The sequence below is a fragment of the Podarcis filfolensis genome (assembly GCF_964270895.1).
Source record: "Podarcis filfolensis genome assembly, chromosome: 13".
Taxonomy (NCBI): domain Eukaryota; kingdom Metazoa; phylum Chordata; class Lepidosauria; order Squamata; family Lacertidae; genus Podarcis; species Podarcis filfolensis.
Genome location: NC_139615.1, coordinates 12,897,884 through 12,920,189, shown reverse-complemented (window position 1 = coordinate 12,920,189; position 22,306 = coordinate 12,897,884). Strand labels below are relative to the sequence as shown.

Genomic DNA, 22,306 nt, shown 5'->3' with positions numbered 1-22,306 from the left:
GTCCCACGGGGGAATTTGAAAGGATAATTACCCTCAATCATCCTTGTTTCATGTTTGCCAACAATCTCCCATTGTCGTGGGAGCTGGCTCCAATCAAGGCAGCCGGAACCGGGAGGCTGTTTAAAACATTTTTAATTAGAGCATACATTTTATTCTGCATTCAGCCCATTAATGATCAACTTCCTTTCCCTTCTATTAATAGCCAGAAAGCAGCTCAATCACAGAAGGTAAATTTCCACCAGCAAAGAGAAAATCTTCTCTCAGTCATAAATTTATAGCCACCTCAGAGATAATTACAAAAGGGAGGCTTTTGCAAACCAATCATGTCACTTAACTTTGTCTGGATTCCTGGGAGCTGACAGGTTCTTGGTTTCATCATCATCATCATCATCATCATCATCATCATCATCATCATCATAATTTATTATTTATACCCTGCCCATCTGGCTGAGTTTCCCCAGCCGCTCTGGGCGGCTTCCAATCAAGTGTTAAAATTAATACAGCATTAAGGCAGATTTTTCAGAGCATCAGAGGTTAATCCCCTGCTCACACTTTTCTCTGGGGTGAATTCAATAGTCAATATTTATGATGGGCAATCATTAATTGCCATGTCTAGAAAAAACCATATAAGGCAGCTGCTGAACATGTATTTGCAAATATTCTAGTGTAGACAAAGAAAAAAGCACAAGATACAACAAAGGACAGGTTATTATTTCTTTAATTTTTCTTCCTTATTAGCTGTTCCCTATTGTTCAGCTCAGGCCTCAGAATGATTATATAACATTTGGGAGAAAAGATGCAAACCAGCAACCCAACACCGGAGGCTAAGATGGAGAAGATCTCCACTGCCACCATATATTTTCCCTTGGTGCTCAGGTAGGAAGGAATAAAGGACAGCCAAACACTGCAGAAGACCAACATGCTGAAAGTGATAAACTTGGCTTCGTTGAAACTGTCTGGTAACTTCCTGGCGAGGAAAGCCACAGCAAAACTGACAGTTGCCAGACAACTCATGTAGATGAGGACACAGTAAAACATTGTCACAGATCCTTCATTGCATTCTAGTATGATTTCTTCCATCACAGAGTGCATGTCCACATCAGGGTATGGGGGAGAGGTTGCCAGCCACACAGTACATATTCCTGCTTGGACTATGGAGCAGGAAAGGAGAATGGAGTGGCCTAGTCCTTTCCCCACCCATTTCCTCATCCTGGATTCTGGTTTTGTAGCCATGAAGGCCAAAACCACCGTGAAGGTTTTTGCCAGGACACAAGAAACAGCGGTTGAGAAGATGATGCCAAAAGCTGTTTGTCGGAGGAGGCATGTCACCTTCTCAGGTCGGCCAATGAAGAGCAATGCACATAGGAAGCAAAGCAGGAGAGTGATGAGGAGAGTGTAGGTGAGGTTTCGGTTGTTTGCAATGACAATGGGTGTGCCATGGTGTTTTATAAATGTACCTAGTACCAGAGCTGTGATCAAGGAAAGGGAAAGAGAGCAGCAGGCTAAACTGATGCCCAAAGGTTCTTCATAAGACAAGAAGCTGATATCCTTGGGTAGACATGCATCCCGGTTCTTGCTTGGATATTCTTTGTCTGGGCATTTATAACAGTCATTCATATCTGGAAAAAATAAGGAAATGACCTTTAGCTCATATCACATCAGCTTCCTGAAATGTTGACTATCTGTCTGAGAAGAAAAGAGCTCTGCTCAAATGAAAACACATGTTTAATACTGTCTGATGCTCTGTAGTGTGGTATTGTTGAATTTAATTAGTTCAGAGCTATTGGTCTGTAAATGGCTCCTCATGACATTGGAACGTATCATTACACTAGCTTAGGTGCAGTCTGTGTAAGTCAGAAGGAGTGACAAGGCCCCTTGTAGATTTAAGTTGAACCACATACTACCCGGCTCCTGTCAAATCATAGTTATTCTCATTTGATTAACATATTTAGACTATCTGAAGAGCAATAATCACAAAGAGGCAGGATCACACACACAGTAGTTCATCTTCTCCTTTGAACATTTAACTCAGCCATCCTTAGAACACCTCTCAATCCTAAGTACTGTGTCTGCATCTATTTAATCTATTTATTTTTCCTACCATACTGGTTTGCAATCTTCCCCTCTGGACATGGGATGCAATCGTAGCAGCAAGGGGGCTGTCCCTCCTTCACTTTCTTGCTGGATCCTGGAAGACATCTCTCAGTACAGACAGAAAGAGGCTGAGTCTGTTCCGTAAATGAAAGAACAGAAGGATTCAGCAAGAGAACAATGAGTTTGGAATGCTTTAAGTACTCGGGCCTTTCTCTACTTTACTAAGCTGACACAGCATTTCAGTACAGTGGTACCTCTGGTTAAGAATGTCATTCATTCCGGAGGTCCGTTCTTAACCAGAAACCATTCTTAACTTGAGGACCACTTTAGCTAATGGGGCCTCTCACTAGCTGCCGCTAGATTTCTGTTCTCATCCTGAAGTAAAGTAAAGTAGTACCCTTAAAGGTACTAGTTCCAGGTTAGCGGAATCTGTAACCTGAAGCGTTTGTAATCCGAGGTACCACTGTAATATGTAATGGCTATACAGAGAGCAATTGCTTCTTCTGGTATTAGTAATAGTAATTTTTGAAGTTATGTGATATTCCCTTGACATTCCTCTGGTATGTGCAGTACCCCATCTGTTCTGCAAAGATTGCTCTGTCCATTAAGGTACACTTTAAAGTTACTCTAGTTTCCTTGTTAATTTTGTTATAATTGTTACTTTTGAGTATGTTGTCCACTAGGTAGACAGCTCTAGAACCGATTTTGGTGCCATCAGATGCTGCCTAAGGAAGAGTTCTGAATGTGCCACCCAGAGTGGCTAGGAAAACCCACCCAGGTGGGGGTATTGTTTGTTGTTGTTGTTGTTGTTGTTGTTAAATTCAATCTTTTTGAATTCCATTAAAAATATTCTGGACAAATACATGAACCGGATTGAAGCTATGCAATGCCTATGAGAATTCTTGGAATGCTGTAATACAATTCTCAGCATGTTAAGAAAAAGATATACCTTTGAAAACGTATTTTTAAAAATTGATGCATCTATTCCTAATGCTCTGTCTCTTACTCTTCACACATTTACTCTCATGTCTGTGAGCATGCATACCCTCTTGTGCTGGAGAAATGTACCCAGAGGCTCTATTTGGCTGAATGACCGACATTCAGATGAAGGATTGTGTGATGCAAAATCACATTTGCATGGATGCAGCTTGCAGTGGGGACTGTTAATGGTTGGAATTAGGCTGAGACAACTGAACTTTTGTTATTTTCGTCTGAAGTAGGATTCCCCGAAACCATATTGACACTCTTACCCTTGCTTAACTTCATTTTATAGTTAAAATATATAGTTTTGTAACTGCCTTAATAAAGTATTTGCCTTCATTCCTTGCGTGGCTTCTAGCAGTAATCTTTTGGCTTTTAATCTGGTACCTGGATGCTTTGGTCATACACAACTCAGTAACTTGCAGCTCTAAATACAGTGAGTGGACCTGCAGGTAGATAATGATTGCTTATTCAATACTGAATCTCTTTTGAATTAGCAAACAATGCAACCCTACCTGGTTAAACCAACTGTGCCATGTTATGGCATCTCCATCAAGGATGAATGATTGGTCTGGTGGAGCCTGAGGATCTATCCTCCCAACTCTCACTCTGTGAAAACTTTGGTTGGCAAATATGATCCAATTGTTAATATCCAAGCTAGATGCTGCCTCCCCATTCTGGTTGATGAAGACCACATCTCCAGCCGTATTGTTAAATGAGATGCTTCTCAGAAAGTGATGGAGCTAGATTGAAAACAGAGAAAGAAAGCAGAAAAGAAAGGGGTATAGAAAAGACTGCAGTCTAATGCAGGGACGATCATTTTTTTTCCTCTGGAAAGAACCTACAGCAAATGGTGGGGGTGATTTAGTTAATTGTCAGTCGATTCAGGCCCAAGCATGGAGAGAGCCAACCCATTTTCTTTCATACACATGTATCTCTCTCAATCTTTCTTACAACCCTTCTCTCTCTGAATGCCCACAAGTTAAATATGTATGAGTAGAGAGGTTTGTCCCCCTCCCTGGTCTCCCAGAAAAATCTCAGAAGACATGGCAGCGGTGCGCAACCACCTGTTCTAAGGAAGGATTTGGTTGATACGGGATAGAGGGAATGCTGAACATCTCTCCCAACCATTACCACTGCTTCCTATATATCACGGGTGGCCAACTCCCATGAGACTGCAATCTACTCACAGAATTAAAAACTGGCAGTGATCTACCCCCTTTTGGGGGTAGGAAGGGGAGGGGGAGGGGGAGGGGGAGGGGGAGGGGGAGGGGGAGGAAGGACCATTTTTGGAAGATCTGGCCAAAAATGTTGAGCTTTTGTTAGGGAAGCCAAAGTTGTTGAGCTTCTTTGGAGGCGAGCCACTGATCTACCTGTGATCTGCAACAGACGGCCAGTGAGCTACTGGTAGGTCATGATCTACCTGTTGGACGTGCCTGCTATATACGAATCTCATTTGGCTGCAAAGCTTCCATCATACAAATACTTTATCCTGAAACACAGGGCGGTACCTACTCACAGAAAGACACAACCACCATGTCCCTTTTGTATAGGGTCTGCTGCTATTTGCCAGCAGCACAATATGTGGGGAATTATCTAGGATACCACCATATCCGTGCCACCTCCTACTCTGTCAGCAGAATTATAAATTCAGTTCTGGGTTTTCTTCCTAATACACCTGCGCAAATGTTTGAACTCTGAGAGGAAAGAGCAAGCTGATAGGATTTTGGGAACCCATAGAGTGTCAGGAAGTAACAGGGCTTTCGCAGTTGAGGATGTTCAGCCTTTACCTGCCAAAACTGTTGATTCAGATGCTCCCCTTTCTCTTTGTATGCCATTCTTCTATGTCTGAGTCTGGATGTGGACATGGCATGTAAAGCATGGGCCATGGCGTAGACAGCACTGTGGATGCTGAAACTGTGGCCTGTCGTGCTCATTTCAAAAAGTGATCCAGGAAGGTTCTCCAGCTTCTCTTCTCCGGTGCAAATATTCCCCTCTGTCTTGTCTGCAGTGATATCTGGGAACACACATTCAAAGGCCTGTTGCCAGAAGTCCCTGATAAATCCGTCGCCATCTGTGCTGGAAGGGTTTCTGTGCAGAACATACTGATGAAATCCTGGTGGGTTTCTAATGTGAATTTCAAAGGCTATAGCGCCATTGAATATCCCTGCATCCCAATACCTTTGAAAGACAAATGAAGCAAACTCAACCTGGGCTGATATTATCCATACTTTACTTTCTACATTCTTTGTCTTGTCATCATGTTCTGAAAAGTATGAAAGCAATCTCAAAGTTGTCATGGAGTAAGATTCTCCAGAGGCAACCACTACGTTAGCTTTGCTGCTAAAGATTTTCTCGTTTATTGTTGCCCCCTGTGTTAGCATGCCTGGAATTTCAGAAATAAAACTAAAATTGGGGATTCTTTCTATGAATGCAAAGCAGACACCACTCTTGGTAAACATTGGGGAAATGGTTTGCACAAATCTTTCTCCATTGTCATTGTCCGTTGCAATGACTCCAATCCATGTCCACCTGAAATGCAGAAGCAAAGAGAGAATTCCCTCATACTGAAGGGCTTCTGAGGGTGCCATCTGGTAGAAGGGAAGCCCTGGGCTTTTATCATTCATCACCGGAGCAGAGCCATAAATAAGCTAAAGAGGCAATGGAGGAAGAGAAGAGGCAAAGTAATATTTGCAGAGTTCTTTCAAACTATTCATATACATTATGTGATGAATCCTGTCAGTCAGAAATGCCCTTTGCCACCCACCAGGGGTTGCATGCCCTTTCTCATTTATACTAAAGACACACATGCAGATGGCCTGAAAATTGGGGTCATCTCCCATTCCAGTTTGTTAAGCATTTGTTCTGTTGACCAGAGAGGGGCAATGTTCCAATTTTATTTTTATTTTTATACCCTGCAGAATTTGGCAGCGTCTTCTACGATGGACAAAACTGATTAGAGGGACACACCATGCCCCAAACAGAGGATTGCCTACCCCTGCATTGGACATTATTTACTGTAGCCATGTCAGAATCGCAACTTGGGTTGAATGCACATTTCTTCTCTCTAGGTTCTTTCTTTCTCTCTAGGAGTGTGGTGGAGTCTCCTTCTTTGGAGGTCTTTAAGCAGAGGCTTGACAACCATATGTCAGGAGTGCTCTGATGGTGTTTCCTGCTTGGCAGGGGGTTGGACTCGATGGCCCTTGTGGTCTATTCCAACTCTATGATTCTCTGATCTTCACAATGCTCATACCCCAACACACAGCAGAACTACCATTTCTGCCTCTTCTTTTTCAAAACTCCTCAGACAATATTTATGAACAATTATTTCACTTTGGGGCCAGTTTCTCAGTACTGTTACTGTTCTCCTGCATAAGTGGATTATATCTGCAATTTGTCATACCTTCAGAGTGTGTTTAATTTGAAAGTCTTTCCCCCTAAACATTCACATATTGGGTATGGTGTCATGGCTGGTGATGAAGAAACCCAGTCTCCCATCATTGGCCTTTGGGATTTCCTTGAGATGTGTGTAAGAGATTGAGGGGGTGACATATTTTTTCTGCTATTGCAGAATTTCTTTCCCCTCATTTAGGTTATTTTATGTTATATTAATTCTGTACCACCTTTATTTCCCAAGGATCTGAAGGTGGTGCATATGGTTCTGCTTACAATTTCACCCTTGCCCTGAGCTGGTGATACACCCTGAACTAGTGTTGTAAATTCAGCCTCTTTCTCTATGCAAGCTAAGAGACATATTGTACATGGGTGCCCTACCTGCGCAATCTTATAGATATCCAAAACAGTTGCCATATAAAAGGAGATTTCAGAATCAAGTCCTCCTATGACCCCAGCCAGATTATTTTCAACATCACATATATAGTTAGGAACAAATTTCTCCACCCTGGATAAAAGCAGCAGTGTCGCAAAATATGTGTTTCTTGCATTGTTATAGCTGTCATATAAGTGAAAGCCCAAGGTGATATTGGGTAGGATGTGAGGGTCTTCATTGATCTCCTTTACAGCAAATGCCAAGGTCAAGATGTGCTGGTAACCCTTAGGCACCACCCTAGAAGAAGAGTTGCAAACAATATCAGAAGGAACTGATATATCCTTTTACATATCAACACAGTAGTTAATCATATTGACTTCAGTGGAGTTAACTCCCAGTCCATTCTATTGCTGAACAATTCTTATAATCAGCAAGTTCTTCCTGATGTTTACACAGAATCTCCTATCTTGCAACTTGAAACTATTGGTTCTGGTCCTACCCTCTGGAGCAAGAGAAAACAAGCTTGCTCCAATTTCCTGGTGACAGCCGTTGAGATATTTGAAAATGGCTATCCTACATCACCTCAGTCTTCTATTTTATTGGTAAACATACCCAACCCCCTCAATGTTCCCTCATGAGGTTTGGCTTCCAGACCCTTGATAATACGTGTCACCCTCCTCCGCATAGGTTGCAGCTTGTCAATATCCTGAACATAACTGAACACAGTACTCCAGGTGTGGTTTGAGCATGGCAGAATAGAGCTGTTCTATTACTTCTTTTGATTCTGGCACTATACTTCTGTTGACTTCTTGATCCTTTTCAGACATAGCACTGGCAATCCAGGTGTTCTCCATCTTATATTTGTACAGCTGGTATTTCCTGCCTAAGTGCAGAACCTGACATTTGTTCCTATAGAAATGCAATTTGTTTTTTTGTCCAAGTTCTCCATTCTATTAAGGCCAATGGTATCTAGACCAGGGGTTGCTAATGTGGTGCCCATAGGAACATTGGAACCCCTGGGGTCTTTCCCTGAAACATCAGAAGTCTTTTCCTAACATTTAAAAAGTTTCTGAGCTCTCTCCTGTAATGACCCCTTCCTTACTCATGAGGCAGAGATGGTGGTTGTAATTCACAGAATTCTATACTTCATATTATATGCCATCATTGTGAAACAAATTTTAGCCTACGATCAGGAAATGAAACCATATGAGCATTTAGGTTCAGAACAAGTTTTTTTAATGCATTCTCACTAACACTCCTGTTCAGATAAAGTCTATCAAAATCAGCTGTTCAAAAGGGCTATCTCAGACACAGACACACACACACACACATTTCAATACATTTACCGGTATATTCATTTCCCTATTGAGAAATGGGAGCTTCTATAGTATTCTTTTAATTCACACGAGATTTTTATGGATTTTACATCAGCTTATGCCCCACTGAAATGAAAAGTGGTTATTCCTAGGTAAATGGGTAGAAGTTTGCAGCCTCAGTTAATATTCTGAGGCTGAAACTCTTGGTTTGATCATTCCTGTACTGTAATAAATGAGTGGCTTAGTTCTTACACAAGCTCTTCAGGCAGCGCTGGTGGGGGTTCCTCAGTGAATGTTGCTGGAGAGGAGATGAAGCCACCATAGGAAACAATGCCACCAATGAGGAACTCTCCTGGCTGATGATACATGTGAAGTGGACGGTGTGGACTTTGGAGCTTGCATTTTGCTATGTGAGCCTGACATACATTGTAAGAAATCAGTTCCAGCAGCAAGAATACTAAAACTACCATTCTCAATACAAAGGCAACTGGTTGTTCTATGCAAAAACTCTGTTTTATCTTCTCCAAGATAAAAATTGTCTCGTTTAAATGGTAGTTTATTTTCCTGAGACGTCGGAGTCTCAGGAAATGAGACTGTCGGAGTCTCATTTCCTGAGATGTTGGAGTATCCAAAATCAGACTTGTGGATCACAAGTCTTATTAATTCTGATTAATTTTAATATACTTTGCATTAGGTTTACCAGTGGCCACTGTAAGTCCCCATTGTTTTTTGAGAAGCAGCCGCTCAAATTATAGCCCTGTTAATGATCAAGAAGCAATGTAATTATTCATTCAGTGCTTAGAATTCCCTCTGGAATTGTTGAAGAAAATGTGTTTGTCCCATATTCAGAACTGTTATTTTAATTTCCCTTTCACTTGATAATAAGGGACCACTGTTGTATTGGGGAAGGAAGACGTTAGAAGCTCATTATGGAAGACCTTGTAACCAATGTAGTTTCCAAAATGTGTAGTCAGCATCCTGGAATTAGGGTCCCTCCCTGGTCTATGAGTCTAGGATACATGATCCTCTGCTTCCCTTAATCAGAGTACTTTGTCAGGGGAAAATCCAGGGAGAAGAGCTACATGGGCTCCTCTGTTGGCTTTGGGGAACAGTTTTGTCAAATAGACTTGTTCATGCTTTAATTCTTTCTTATAATAAGCTTTCCCCTGCTGTTTAACTCGGGCCTCACCAAAACAATATAACATTTGGGGAAGAAGATGCAGCCCAGTAATCCAAAACTAGAGGCCAAAATAGAAAAGATCTCCACAGCCACCATGTACTTTCCCTTGGTACTCAGGTAGGTAGGAACAAAGGACAGCCACACACTGCAAAAGACCAACATGCTGAAAGTGATAAACTTGGCTTCATTAAAACTGTCTGGTAACTTCCTAGCTAGGAAAGCCACAGTGAAACTGACCATGGCCAGCATTCCCATGAAGCCTAGGACACAGTAGAACATGGTGACTGATCCTTCATTACATTGCAGTACAATTTCTTTAGTCCCTGAGTGCTTGTCTAAATCAGGGAGTGGGGGAGCAACTATCAGCCAGGCAGTACACATCATCATTTGAATGAGGAAACTGAAAAGAACAATGGAGATGGCCAGATGTTTCCCCACCCATCTCCTCATTCTGGAGCCTGGCTTGGTAGCCATGAAAGCTAGAACCACTATAGTTGTTTTTGCTAAGATGCAAGACACTGCTACTGAGAAGATGACTCCAAAAGCAGTTTGTCGAAGGAGACAGGTTATTCTTATGGGCTGGCCAATGAATAGCAAAGGACAAAGGAAGGAGAGAACGAGGGCTAGGAGGAGAACATAGGTGAGGGTCCGATTGTTGGCTTTGACTATGGGAGTTTCTTTGTGCTTGATGAAGATCCTAAGCACCAAAGTTGTAGTGAAAGTCAATAAAAGAGCAAACGTGACTAAACTGATTCCCAGAGGTTCACCATAAGACAGGAAGCTTATATCTTTTGGAAGACATATATCCTGGCCAATGTTTGGATACTGATCTTCTGGACATTGAAAACAGTCATCCATGTCTGAAGAAAGAAAGGAAGGAAGGAAGGAAGGAAGGAAGGAAGGAAGGAAGGAAGGAAGGTAGGTAGGTTAATTACACGCTCTTAAAGAGAGTCAGAGGTGGTCGGAAGGCTTCCACAGTCTTTTTGCTTTATATCCCTCTTTTTTATTTGACTCGCCAAAGTCTCTGTTGGCTCACAAAGACAAGGCCACACCGCTCCCCCTCCCCCCATTTTATCATTTCTGACTCAATGTCATTTCTGTGGAATAATGCAAATACTTGTGCACTTTGTTGTGTATTTTTGTGTATTTTGATGGAATTCAATAGAATAACCGCTGACCCGAATGGGTGGTTCCACACTTTCCACACTTTCTGATTCTGCAGCTGTTACTCAGCTCATTTTAAGGGTGAATCTGTGTGCATTTTTTAACCTTTCTTACCTTCCTGGTTGGAAATCTTTCCTTCTGGACATGGAATGCAATCATAGCAACAAAATGGCTTCCCTTCCTTCTTGGTCCGACTATAACCTGAACCACAATGATCATTACATATAGAAATGGGCCGAGTCTGTCCATAAATATTAAAATATAATGTTTCAGGAAATATTGCGAACACTAGAAAGTATTACAAATGCAGTGGACTTTTAGACCTTGAGCCCTTGGCTCATATTATGGTATGGTATGGTTTATTTACCATATTTTTCACCCTATAGGACGCACTGTCCCATAAGGCGCACCTAGTTTTTTTGGGGGGGGAAATAAAGGGGGCGAAATTATTTTTCCCCCAGGCGCGGGGCTGGGGCGGGGGAAGCCCGAGCTTCCCCCGACCCCAGCCCCCATAACAGGCAACTCTCCGCAAGCCATGGGAGCTCGGCGCCAACAAAGGCCAACAAAACAGTGAGCAACATATATATAGTCCATATATATGTTATTAAATCAAAACATAAAAAGTCATTAAAATCAATAAAATATTTAAAAACAAAACAAAGGAATGTGCGTCGAACAATAGAAATGGTTTGACTCAAAAATTGTTAACAGTGGCCAGGGTAAAGCGGTGCATTTTCACCAATCCATAGTAACTATAAATGAGGTTGTTTGACATCCCACTGTGGGGAAGGGGACATATTTTGGGAACTGCCACAGATAATTCCCTTTCCTAGACTACCCTCGCCCAGGTTTCTGAGGGTGGCAGAAGTACCAAGAGGGAATATTAATAATTAAAAGCTTATGTATGGAAAGAGGCAAGAATAATAATCTTATAAATAACACAAAACTGTAACTGTGTGACTCAAACACTTAAAATGATTATTTTAATCAAAAATAATTTAATTTAATTACAAAATTTAATTACAAAAGTCAAAGCATCCTGGAAGAAGTGTGTCTTCACCTGTTTCATTGATATGTATGAAGTCCACACTCAAATTATGAGAGGGTTACATTTTGGGGATACATACATATATACATTTTGCATATAGTTAGAACACATGGAATGTGAGTGGAATTGCCAAAGTCTCCCCCGCCACCCCCAGAATGAACATTAATTGGCACATTATTATTCAACTACAATGTGAATGTTCAGATTGAAAGCCATAGTTTGAATTGGGTCAATAAATTTACAGAATGCTGAGAAACAACCATGGGACAAGTGATGGAAAGAACCCTGAAAGATTCAGAAAACCCACCTGGTTAAATGCATTGGGCCATACAATGGCATCCTCATGAATGGTGAACGGTTTTTCCTGGATACCCAGGGAGTCTATCTTCCCAACTTTGACTCTAAGAAAGGACTGATTTGGAAACATGAGCCAGTTCATAATGTCAAAGCCAGCAATTAATTCACCATTTGCGTCAAAACGCACCTTTTCTCCTGCACTGTTGTTAAATGAAATACTTCTGAGAATCTGATGGAGCTAAATAATGAAAATAAGATGGAAGATACATATAAAAGCTCAAACTATGTTATCATAAACAGGGTGAAAGTATAACCAAGGCACGGGATTATGATTCCATGAAAGCTTTTTGCAAGCTAATGTTAGAAAAAGCAAAAGGTCACTTAAAACTTAAAACATCAAGGAATATTGTCTACATCACCATCCAGCCCTGGGAGTCTTTCCCAGAACATGACTTTGAGAGCAGCAGCAGCAGCAGCAGCAGCAGCAGCAGCAGCAGCAGCAGGAAAGAGAGGAGTTCAGGAACACTTTTATGCATTGTGATTTGCTGTTTTTAATTGATTATAGATTAGCAATTCTGATGCTGTTGCTGCTTGTGATATTGGCAAAGCTAATATCGCTTCAGGTTACAGACTCCGCTAACCCAGAAACAGTGCCTCGGGTTAAGAACTTTGCTTCAGGATGAGAACAAATCGTGCTCCGGGGGCGCGGTGGCAGCAGGAGGCCCCATTAGCTAAAGTGGTGCTTCAGGTTAAGAACAGTTTCAGGTTAAGAACGGACCTCCGGAACGAATTAAGTACTTTACCCGAGGTACCACTGTAGAAGGAGATACTTAACCAGTAAGGCACCTTGGGAAGAGCTTTGGCTCAGTGGTATGGTACCCACTTGAGGACGAAGGTGGGGCGGGGGCAGTGGGCTGCCCCAGGTGCCATCTGGGGGGTGCCATCCGTGCCGCCCCCGGGAACGTGCACCGCTCGCCACACACCCCTGGGATGCGCGCTGTGCGCCACCCCCCGCAAAGCACATTGCACACACACTGCGACATGCACTACGCCTCCACGACCTGCAACAGCCACGCCCCTGCCTGTTCGCCACTCCTGGTGCCAGAGCATGTTGCTCTGAGACTGATGGTACATGCTTTGAAGGCAAAAGATCCCAGGTTCAATCCCAGGCAACTCCAAGTAGGGCCGGGAAGGGCTTTTGCCTGGTACCCTGCGGAAGTATTGCCAGTTAGTGTAGACAATACTGATTGGTATGGACCGTAAGTCTGTACTCGGCAGAAGGTGACTTTCTTTGTAATGCAAGACACTCTAAATAAACCTTTGAAACCCTAGCCCCATCTTGGTTATTTCTTTTCTTTTGCTTAAAAAAAATGTATTTCAAGCCTACTCTACACTTCGAAATCCTAGCGTGAAGTGCAACACATAATCAGACCTAGATGAAATAGCTGAATAAAACATTAAAAAACCAACAACAGAAGTCAAACAGATCCAATATGTCAAGCATGCCCTTCTCTACCAAAGAACAGATTAATTTATGGCTAATCAAAGATTTGATCAGATAAATGGTGCCATTCACCATTCCCCTTCCCCTCAATGAATGGTTGAATTAAATACTGGACAAAATTTCAGAGCAGCACCAAGTTATGAAACTCCTTCCCCAAAAAGTGCACAGGTCCACAGGTGAAGGGATGGTAAGAAATTCTTTAACAAACTACGGAGAGATTTGCAGCAGAGGGGGGGAGGAAACAAAGGCTAGATTTATTGTAAAGTTTTTCTCCGAGAATAAGTTTATGTTAAACTCATGGAAGCTTGAGAAACTCGCCCATTTGTTCCCCACCAAAATATATGGAAGTATCTTCAGGACATTACCTGCCACGGTTGTGGATTTGGAAGCTCCCATCTTACTTCCTTTGTCATTCCCCTGAGCTTGAATTGGGATGACTGTCTGATGTGCAAAGCATGTGCCACCACATAGACTGCATTGTAGATGGTGTAGCTATGAGCTGTCATTCTCATTTCAAAAACAGACACAGGAAGTGCCTCCATCTCCTCTCCCCCAGTGCAGATTTGCCCACCTATATTATCTGTCACAGAACTGGGGAATGAACAGTTAAATGACTCTTCCCAGAAGTCCTTGATAAAACCATCTTCTTTTTCTGTGCTTGGGTTCTTGATCTGAAGGAATTTCTGGAAAGCTAACAGATCCACTGAGTGAATTCCAAGGGAGAGAGAACCATGAAGGAAACTTATGTCCCAATTTCTTTGGAATGGAAATGATGTGATATCCATCTGGGCTGTCATGAACCAGACTTTACCCTTGGTCCTCATTGGTATATGCTCAAATTTTACAATCTGGGGCACCATCTTCAATATCATCATCGTCTGAATTTCTCCATGTACAACCACAACATTCGCATTGCTTCCCATAATGACACTGACACAGTGAAAGCCCTCCCCCACCATGTCAGTGATTCCACTGGAAGATGTTAGCTTTGGGAATGTTTCTATGAAGTCAAAGCAGATGCCACTCTGGGAAAACATTGGAAGTACATTGTCTATAAAACCTTCTGTATTTTCCACATCTTGAGAAACCACTCCAATCCATGTCCACTGGAAATGCAGCAGTAACTGGATAATTCCTCTATATTGATGGTCCCCATTTGGGAACATCTTTTGGAAGAAAACTCCTTGAGACTTTTTATTCATGACTGGGGAAGAGCCATATATGAGCTAAGGGTTTTTTTTATATATATTTAAAAAAAAGAGAAAAAGAAGAATGGTTTTCAATATGAAACAATTACTTGTGTGTACTTGTGTTTTCTTTCTTCTGCACATTTCTGGCTGGTTAAGTAGATCCTGCAGTCTGCAGGATTGAATTATCTGTTCACCTACTGGAGTCTACTTTCCCTGTGCATTTCCTGCAAGGAACACGCTGAGGAAGCAGGCCGCTGCAACTAGCAGGATTGAAACCTCAACTCACCAGATACTGAGCCTAGCATATGTAATTGCTCAGTTTTATTGTGTGCTTCAATCCGCTGGTTTGTACAGCCATGAGAACACAAATCTCATTCTTCCTACCAAGACCATGCCCCAACAGCCCCAGATCACTCCTGCAGGCCAGACCACAAATCTGGGACTGTTTCTAACTAATTCAAATTTGTCCAGTTCAGGATTTGTGCTTTGGCTAAATCTGACCCCCAACGCTTGCAACTCCTTACTGATTTCTCTTTCACTGTGTGTGTGTTTTAAGATTGGGAGGATTAGTCAATATTTCTCAATATTTCTCTTAGGTTTCTATTTATTTATTTATTTATTTATTTATTTATTTATTTATTTATTATTTATTCATTTCTATACCGCTTTATATTTTTAATAAGAATCTCAAAGCGGTTTACAGCATATTAAATCAATAAAACAACAGCCAGGCAATGTTCCTCTGCCCTCATGAGGAGCCTCTTCAGTAGGGCCTTGCAGGGAGTAGCCTTCACACCTCTTTCTAGGGCTGGTGAGTTCTATTTAAGTTATTTAACTGCATGAATGAGGCGTTTTTTTTAAGCTTCATGAAAATTTCTCCTAAAACACAAAACCTGTTGTATTCAAATTTTGCCTAACATGCACATCTTTGTAAAGCAATATTCACGAATACAATGCATTTGAAGGATATTTTTACTAATGTTCATTTTTTATGCACACTTTACCTTAGTCTGTGCATTTTTTTGACACATTATTTGATTGGAGAACTGCTTTGCAAAATCCGGAGAAGTGGGACTTTCAAAGAATGGCTGCATTTCATGTATTGCTTCTGAAAGCATGAATTTGGTGAAATTGAGGTGTGAATGTATTCAGATCTTACTTGTGGTATCTTGTATGTAGACAGGATGGGTGCCATGTGAAGACAGACATTAGAGTTAGGTCCCCCAATGACTGCTATTGGAATGCTCTCAGCATCACATTTATAGTTAGGGATGACCTTGGCCCTTCTTGAGAGAAGCTCTATTGAGGCTTCGTAGGTCCAGCTTGCACTGAAATGGCTGTTATAAATGTGGAAGCCCAGGGTGACGTTGGGCAAGATCTGGGGAGTTTCATTGATCTCCTTTACAGCAAATGCCAAGGCCAAGATGTGCTGGTAGAGGTGAGTCAGCACCCTGTATTGAGAGTTAGATGCCGCATCAAAGGTAATCTACTTCAGATTAGAACATTGACTACTTTTCAGTTCAGTATCCATTTCAGATACTGTACAAAAACCGGTTGTAATCTCACATCTCACAGACTTATAAAAGTAAACTGGTTCATGAATTTTTGAATTTTAATTTGTAATGTAATACATGTTTCAAGCCTGTTTTGATGCCACGTGGATGTCTGCAGGCAAGACTGGACATTTGTACAAGTGTTTGTCCTGTAAGCCAATATTTTATGCTTCGTAAATGTTTTAAAATTCTTCAATAAAATTTGGAATAAAAGAAATGAGTGTTTGAAATGGGTAAATCAATTTTTTTAATACAACTACAGAAGACAAAATTCAATAAGGTGTTTTTATTTATTCTGACTTCTAGTAAATCTGGATGAAACATGCACCTACTTACATATGGTCATCTGAAAATTCCTGAGATGGGTGTTTCTCAAAGGATAGGGTATCTGAAAATATGTAGATCTGAGAAATAATGCCAGCAATGATGAGGTCTCCTGACTGATAATATTTGTGAAGAATAGGGATGGGTACCCTGATGTAACATTGAGGAATATGATGAAACTTGCACATCCCATACACCAACAGTAAGAGCACTAGCAATCGAAACACTACCATCTTTAAAGGTACTCTTTATTTAGGCACAAGTTCACCTCTTCTGTTACTGCCATTCCCGTGATCCTGAGCAGCAAAGCCTAACTTGAATTGTCACTCACACAGCTGATTCAAAGCCAGACTCATGAGTCTCTGTATGTCTATAGACCCAACCAAATAGAGTTCATAGTTATTAATAAGACCCTCCAGTCTTAGTTTCATCATTTGCATGTGGGCAGAAGAGGACCCTAGGGCAAGATAGAAGATGTAATTCTGAATAATTACAGGAGAGGTAATCACTTGCTTTGAATCACAGATGCTGTGCAATATTTTAAAGAAAACATGTTTATCATATCTCAGCCAAAGCCTTTTCTTAAGTGGGAGAGACAGATGCTAGGCCCCTTCTTTTATTCTTTTTAGTGAGCTATTGATATTTAGAAAATTTTAGAAAACGGAAGTACTTCAAAACAATAATAATTATAATGTACTCCCATATTATTCTGAAAGGGTGATGTCGAATCCAAGTCATACTCAGAGCATGCCCATTAAATTCAAGGGAGTTATGGATTATATTTATGTGGATGTACTCTGAGTATGAGTAACAATGGTTATCACCCAGTGTGTTGAGAACTCCATATTTATATCACTCGTTGCAACTCAAAAAACATCATTTGTGAATTGGAATGTATCTGTCAATCATCAATTATTTTGATGCAATTGAAATCAGTAAGATTACAGGTGTGTTGGTTGACTTGATGAGGTACTTGATTATTCTTTATTTCTTCGTATTAGTTGTCCCCTGCGGTTCAGTTCTGGCCTCAGCAAAATGATAAAGCATTTTGGGAAAAAGATGCAGCACAGTAAGCCACCACTAGAGGCCAAGATGGAGAAGATCTCCACAGCCACCATGTGTTTCCCTTTTGTGCTCAAGTAAGTTGGGACAAAAGACAACCACACACTGCAGAAGACCAACATGCTGAAAGTGATAAACTTGGCTTCATTAAAACTATCGGGCAACTTCCTAGCTAGGAAAGCCAAAGTTAAGCTGGCAATGGCCAGGAAACCCATGAAGCTCAAAACAGAGTAAAACATGGTATTTGACCCTTCATTGCATTCTAGTACAATTTCTTCATTTATTGAGTGCATGTCAACATCTGGGAATGGGGGACAGGTTGCCAGCCACACAGTAATAAAAACAGTCTGAACAAGGAAGCTGGAAAGAACAATAAAGGTTGCCAGTTGTTTTCCCACCCATCTCCTCATCCTAGAGCCTGGCTTGATAGCCATGAAAGCTAGAACTACTATTGTGGTTTTGGCTAATACAGAGGAAACTGCCACTGAGAAGATTGCACCAAAAGTAGTTTGCCGTAGGAGACATGTCGCTTCATCTGGTTTGCCAATGAATAGCAAAGCACAAAGAAAGGAGAGGAGGAGAGAGGACAGGAGAACATAGGTGAGGTTCCGATTATTGGCTTTGACTATGGGAGTGTCCTGGTGCTTGAGGAATATTCCAAGAACCAAAGTTGTGATTAAAGAAAATAAAACTGCAAATGTGGTCAAAATAACCCCCAGAGGCTCATTGTAAGTCAGGAAGCTTATGTATTTTGGGAGGCATCCATCCTGGTCAATGTTTGGATAATGATCTTCTGAGCATTGAAAGCAATCATCCATGTCTGAAATCATATATGAAAAATAGATATAATATGATATTTAAGTATGGCATTCTGTTCCCGAATAAGGGTAGTGAACTTGAAATATCAAATGTTAATTTTGTAGTACAGTGGTACCTCTGGTTACGAATGCCTTGAGTTACGGTTTTTTGGATTACGAACGTTTTTAACCCAGAAGTAAGTGTTCCAAGCTCTTGGAGGCCTCACCGCTGCCCAGTGCAAGCCCAGACATCCGTGGGGCCTACGGAGGCTCTGTGACTGGGGCTCCAGCAGCGAGAGCTCTCTGAGGCCTCTGCGAATGCCCGGAGCCAGGCCCTGACATCAGGAGGATGCCCAGGAGGTCGCATCCCAGCCCCAAAGTTAGGTAAGAAGCACTTACCTAACGAAGACCAAGAACAGTGAAGCTGTTAAGAAAACAAAGATGAGTCTGGGCTGAAAAGTCCTTTACCAACCCTTGCCCCATCCCCAGGTGTAGCACCTAGCCAGGTTTGGGATTTGTTTACATGAGTCTGCCCTGTGCCTTTGTCTCTGCTTTGTTCCTTCGTTTGTTGGACTTCTGGGGGACTCTGCCTTCTGCCATTGTTTTGGGGATCATGTGGAGCCCAATTCAGCCACCAGTTGATTGTGTGACTTCAGAAATGGATAAAAGCCCCCATCCAAACAATGACTATCATCAGTAAGAAAGAAAAAAAATTTAATTTTTTTCATCTACAATACTGTCTTATTTATTTCATAGTACAGTACATTGATTATTGCCTTCATTTTATGGCTCAATGGTCTTGTTAGACACTAAAATTTGTCTTAAACTGCTGTTTTAGGGGGTGTTTTTAATTGTCTGGAACAGATCAATCCACTTTTCCATTACTTTCAATGGGAAAGTGCACTTCAGGTTAAGAACACTTCAGGTTAAGAATGGACTTCCCGAACCAATTAAGTACTTAACCTGAGGTATCACTGTAATTATAATAGAAATTCTGCTTTCTCATGGGTCCCAAGAAATCCAGAAATATAAACAAATCTCAGCCATCCTGCTAGCGGCTGAAGGTGTCACACTTTGTGATTTGTGTGTTCGGGACTGGGGCTTGCACAGTCTTTTTGTTTCAACTGATCCAACCCACTAATATTCTTATCATCTATGAATTTGTCTGATATTCTCTTCAGTCACCCAAGTTACCTCATGTGAAATATGTGGAAGACAGCCCTGGATCGTTTGACCCTTTTATTATTTCTATTTTCCCTCCTATAAAAACTACACAAGATACTCTCTGTATAAAGTTTAAAGAACAAATAACTTTGACTTAGTATTCTTGCAGTTGCAGATTGTTATGTTCAATGCAGGTAGGCGATACTTAGATTGCTAACAGTTTAATCTATGTAACAGTTTAATCTATCTAAAATAAGAAAATAAGAAAATTGTCCAGTAGCATCTTAGAAACCAACTAAGTTTGTTCTGGGTATAAGCTTTTGTGTGCATGCACACTTCTTCAGATAACTCTTAGGCAGACAGAAGCAGCACACAACACACCTCCTGTTCTAACTGTTAAGACCGTTCAACTAACTGCCATAACTGCCACAGAATATATGACATCACAGAGTTCTACGGTTCTTGCCATTAACCCTTTACATATGCTTTGTGGATGCTAACATTTCACAATTTTGAATGTTAGAACAATTGATTTAAGCTTTTAAAAGGCTGATGGGAGCAAGCTGGATTGTAGCCGATCTATTTATAAAATAAATAGTATTCATCTGTTAAATAGGTGGCAACTGTTAAACAGAACACATCTACATATGACATTCCTTACCTTTCTGGTTTGAAATCTTCCCTTCTGGACATGGGAAGCAATCATAGCAGCAAAATGCCATCCCTTCTTTTTTAGCTCTTCTATAACCTGAACTGCAGTGATCATTGCATATGGAAATGGGGCATATCTGTTAATAAATGATAAAGTAGTTTTTTTTAAAAAAAATCCAAAAACAGGTTGTGGAGCTTTGATTTCATGATTATTTCTCTGCAGTGAAGGAATGGGTTGATACTGTCATAAGGAAATATAATGAATTCTTGAGTGCACGTTGTGTTTGTGTTTATGTGGTGAAGTTCCCCATAACTGGAGTCCTTTACCCACATTAAGAAAACATGAGACAAAATATGCATTACGACAGTATTGCTTGATTTCTGCACATTTGTCTCCAGCATTCTAACATCCACTTCAAAATCTGGAGACAATGTGACTTTTTGAACATTGAAGAAATTATTCAATAGATCCAAAAATATGCACACTTACTACCTGTTTAAACTGGTTGGGCCATACAATGACATCCTCATTAATGATGAAGACATTGTCCTGGTGAACCATGGGCTCAATCTTTCCAACTTTGACCCTGAGGAAGGAGTGGTTTGGAAATGTGATCCAGTTTATAATATCAAATCCAGCGAATAATTCCCCGTTTTGATCAAAGGAAACTGTTTCCTCCACACTGTTGTTAAAAGAAATACTTCTGAGAACATGGTGGAGCTAATTTATGAGGGTGAAAAAATAGGAGGCTGTACTTAAAAGGTGCAAAGGATGTAAATACACATCAAGGTTATAATCTATCAGACATGAAGATTTTGGATTATGTTTCCTTGAAAGGATGTATGCAGGCTAATTCTGGTAGAAATGATAGTAAACCACCTAAAAGGTCAGGAGATGTATTTATTTCCCACAGTGGCCCTGAGATAGTGTTTGATTATGACATACCCCCTTCCAAGTAAAGGTAAAGGACACCTGGATGGTTAAGTAAATCTTGACTATGGGGTACGACATCTCGCTTCAGGCTCAGGGAGCCGGTCTTTGTCCACAGACAGCTTTTTGGTTTATGTGGACAGCGTGACTAAACCAGTTCTGGCGCATCAGGACACCGTCCTACAGCACATGGAAATGCTGTTTACCTTCCTGCCACAGCAGTACCTATTTATCTACTTGCATTGGCATGCTTTTGAACTGCTAGGTTGGCAGGAGCAGGGACTGAGCAACGGGAGCTCATCTGTTGCATGGATTCGAACTGTCGACCTTACAAACCCAAGAGGCTCAGTGGTTTAAACCACAGCACCACCCGCTCCCTTTTTCTAAATACAGCACAGCGCAGGAGGGATGCTCTGGCACCTATGAAAATGTGCTTTCTCCTCTGTGCTTCCAGTAATTCTTCCCCTAGAAAAAAATTTGAAGAATCCACACCTACCCACTTACCCCATAATCACTAAAATGAAAAGGGGCTCACTAAAATAAGGAGAGAAAACTTTGAGTTTTCCTCTTGGTTTTTAGACTTGAAGAGATAGTTTAAACACATGCACATAAGATACCATTGCTAGGTTAATATGGAAAGGCTGTAGCAAAAGAACCAGCGCTGATGTCACAAGCAGCTGATGGGAAGATCAATAATCTGCTAAAGCATGGTTGGTGGAAGGGAAATGTTAGGTGGCACAGAAGGCCATGGTGCAAAATAATAAAATAAAATAAAATAAAATAATAAAATAAAATAAAATAAAATAAAATAAAATAAAATAAAATAAAATAAAATAAAATGAAATAGTGCTCTGGCTAACTTTATTGTTGGAGGTGGCAAAATGTCTGGGGTTGCTGCCCATAAGAAGCAAGAATGGAATTGAGACAGTGCCATGGAGCAGCATCCCATATAAAATTCCCCCCAGATGGGCATGTAGGACCCACAAAAGAGGAAATGTCTGGGAATTCCCAGATGTGGTACAGAAATGAAATGAATCATCATCATCGTAATTTTGAAGAAGAGAAGAAGAGTTTGGATTTGATATCCTGCTTTTCACTCCCCTTCAGGAGTCTCAAAGTGGCTAACATTCTCCTTTCCCTTCCTCCCCCACAACAAACACTCTGTGAGGTGAGTGGGGCTGAGAGACTTCAAAGAAGTGTGACTAGCCCAAGGTCACCCAGCAGCTGCATGTGGAGGAGCGGAGACGCGAACCCGGTTCCCCAGATTAGTGACTATCGCTC

At 41.2% G+C, this 22,306-nt stretch overlaps 3 protein-coding genes across 5 annotated transcripts; all 3 read right to left on the bottom strand.

Moving 5' to 3' along the window:
• Positions 1-488: 488 nt before the first annotated feature.
• LOC310747087 (vomeronasal type-2 receptor 26-like) lies at positions 489-20,024 on the bottom strand. 2 transcript variants are annotated; one of them, XM_083581405.1, is made up of 6 exons: positions 10,619-10,785; positions 6,850-7,141; positions 4,866-5,726; positions 3,591-3,818; positions 2,102-2,228; positions 489-1,619 (listed from the first exon to the last, which is right to left on the bottom strand). In XM_083581405.1, the coding sequence occupies exons 1-6, from the start codon at positions 10,648-10,650 to the stop codon at positions 718-720; spliced, it is 2,442 nt and encodes an 813-aa protein (XP_083437531.1). In that variant the 5' UTR covers positions 10,651-10,785; the 3' UTR covers positions 489-717. The 2 variants fall into 2 exon arrangements, with proteins under 2 accessions (XP_083437531.1, XP_083437532.1); XM_083581406.1 differs by lacking the exons at positions 6,850-7,141; positions 10,619-10,785 and adding an exon at positions 19,825-20,024.
• LOC310747119 (extracellular calcium-sensing receptor-like) lies at positions 11,553-14,531 on the bottom strand. 2 transcript variants are annotated; one of them, XM_083581454.1, is made up of 3 exons: positions 13,719-14,531; positions 12,037-12,087; positions 11,553-11,964 (listed from the first exon to the last, which is right to left on the bottom strand). In XM_083581454.1, the coding sequence occupies exons 1-3, from the start codon at positions 14,517-14,519 to the stop codon at positions 11,791-11,793; spliced, it is 1,026 nt and encodes a 341-aa protein (XP_083437580.1). In that variant the 5' UTR covers positions 14,520-14,531; the 3' UTR covers positions 11,553-11,790. The 2 variants fall into 2 exon arrangements, with proteins under 2 accessions (XP_083437580.1, XP_083437579.1); XM_083581453.1 differs by having other exon boundaries at positions 11,553-12,087.
• LOC310747118 (vomeronasal type-2 receptor 26-like) lies at positions 16,368-21,651 on the bottom strand. The gene is made up of 4 exons (XM_083581452.1): positions 21,530-21,651; positions 20,588-20,681; positions 20,105-20,231; positions 16,368-18,302 (listed from the first exon to the last, which is right to left on the bottom strand). Exons 1-4 carry the CDS (start codon positions 21,532-21,534, stop codon positions 17,398-17,400), a joined length of 1,131 nt encoding a protein of 376 aa, XP_083437578.1. The 5' UTR covers positions 21,535-21,651; the 3' UTR covers positions 16,368-17,397.
• Between the last annotated feature and the right edge of the window lie 655 nt (positions 21,652-22,306).

Coding starts and splice junctions, on each gene's coding strand:
- LOC310747087 (XM_083581405.1), bottom strand. CDS start 10,650: ATGTCCAGAAGGAAAGATTTCCAACCAGGAAG. Junction 2,229..3,590: donor GGCACAGTTGGTTTAACCAG/GTAGGGTTGCAT, acceptor TTTACGGAACAG/ACTCAGCCTCTTTCTGTCTG. Junction 1,620..2,101: donor GAAGATTGCAAACCAGTATG/GTAGGAAAAATA, acceptor TATTTTTTCCAG/ATATGAATGACTGTTATAAA.
- LOC310747119 (XM_083581453.1), bottom strand. CDS start 14,519: ATGTTCCCAAATGGGGACCATCAATATAGAGGAATTATCCAGTTACTG. Junction 12,088..13,718: donor CAAATCCACAACCGTGGCAG/GTAATGTCCTGA, acceptor TTCATTATTTAG/CTCCATCAGATTCTCAGAAG.
- LOC310747118 (XM_083581452.1), bottom strand. Junction 20,232..20,587: donor GGCCCAACCAGTTTAAACAG/GTAGTAAGTGTG, acceptor ATTTATTAACAG/ATATGCCCCATTTCCATATG. Junction 18,303..20,104: donor GAAGATTTCAAACCAGAAAG/GTAAGGAATGTC, acceptor ATATGATTTCAG/ACATGGATGATTGCTTTCAA.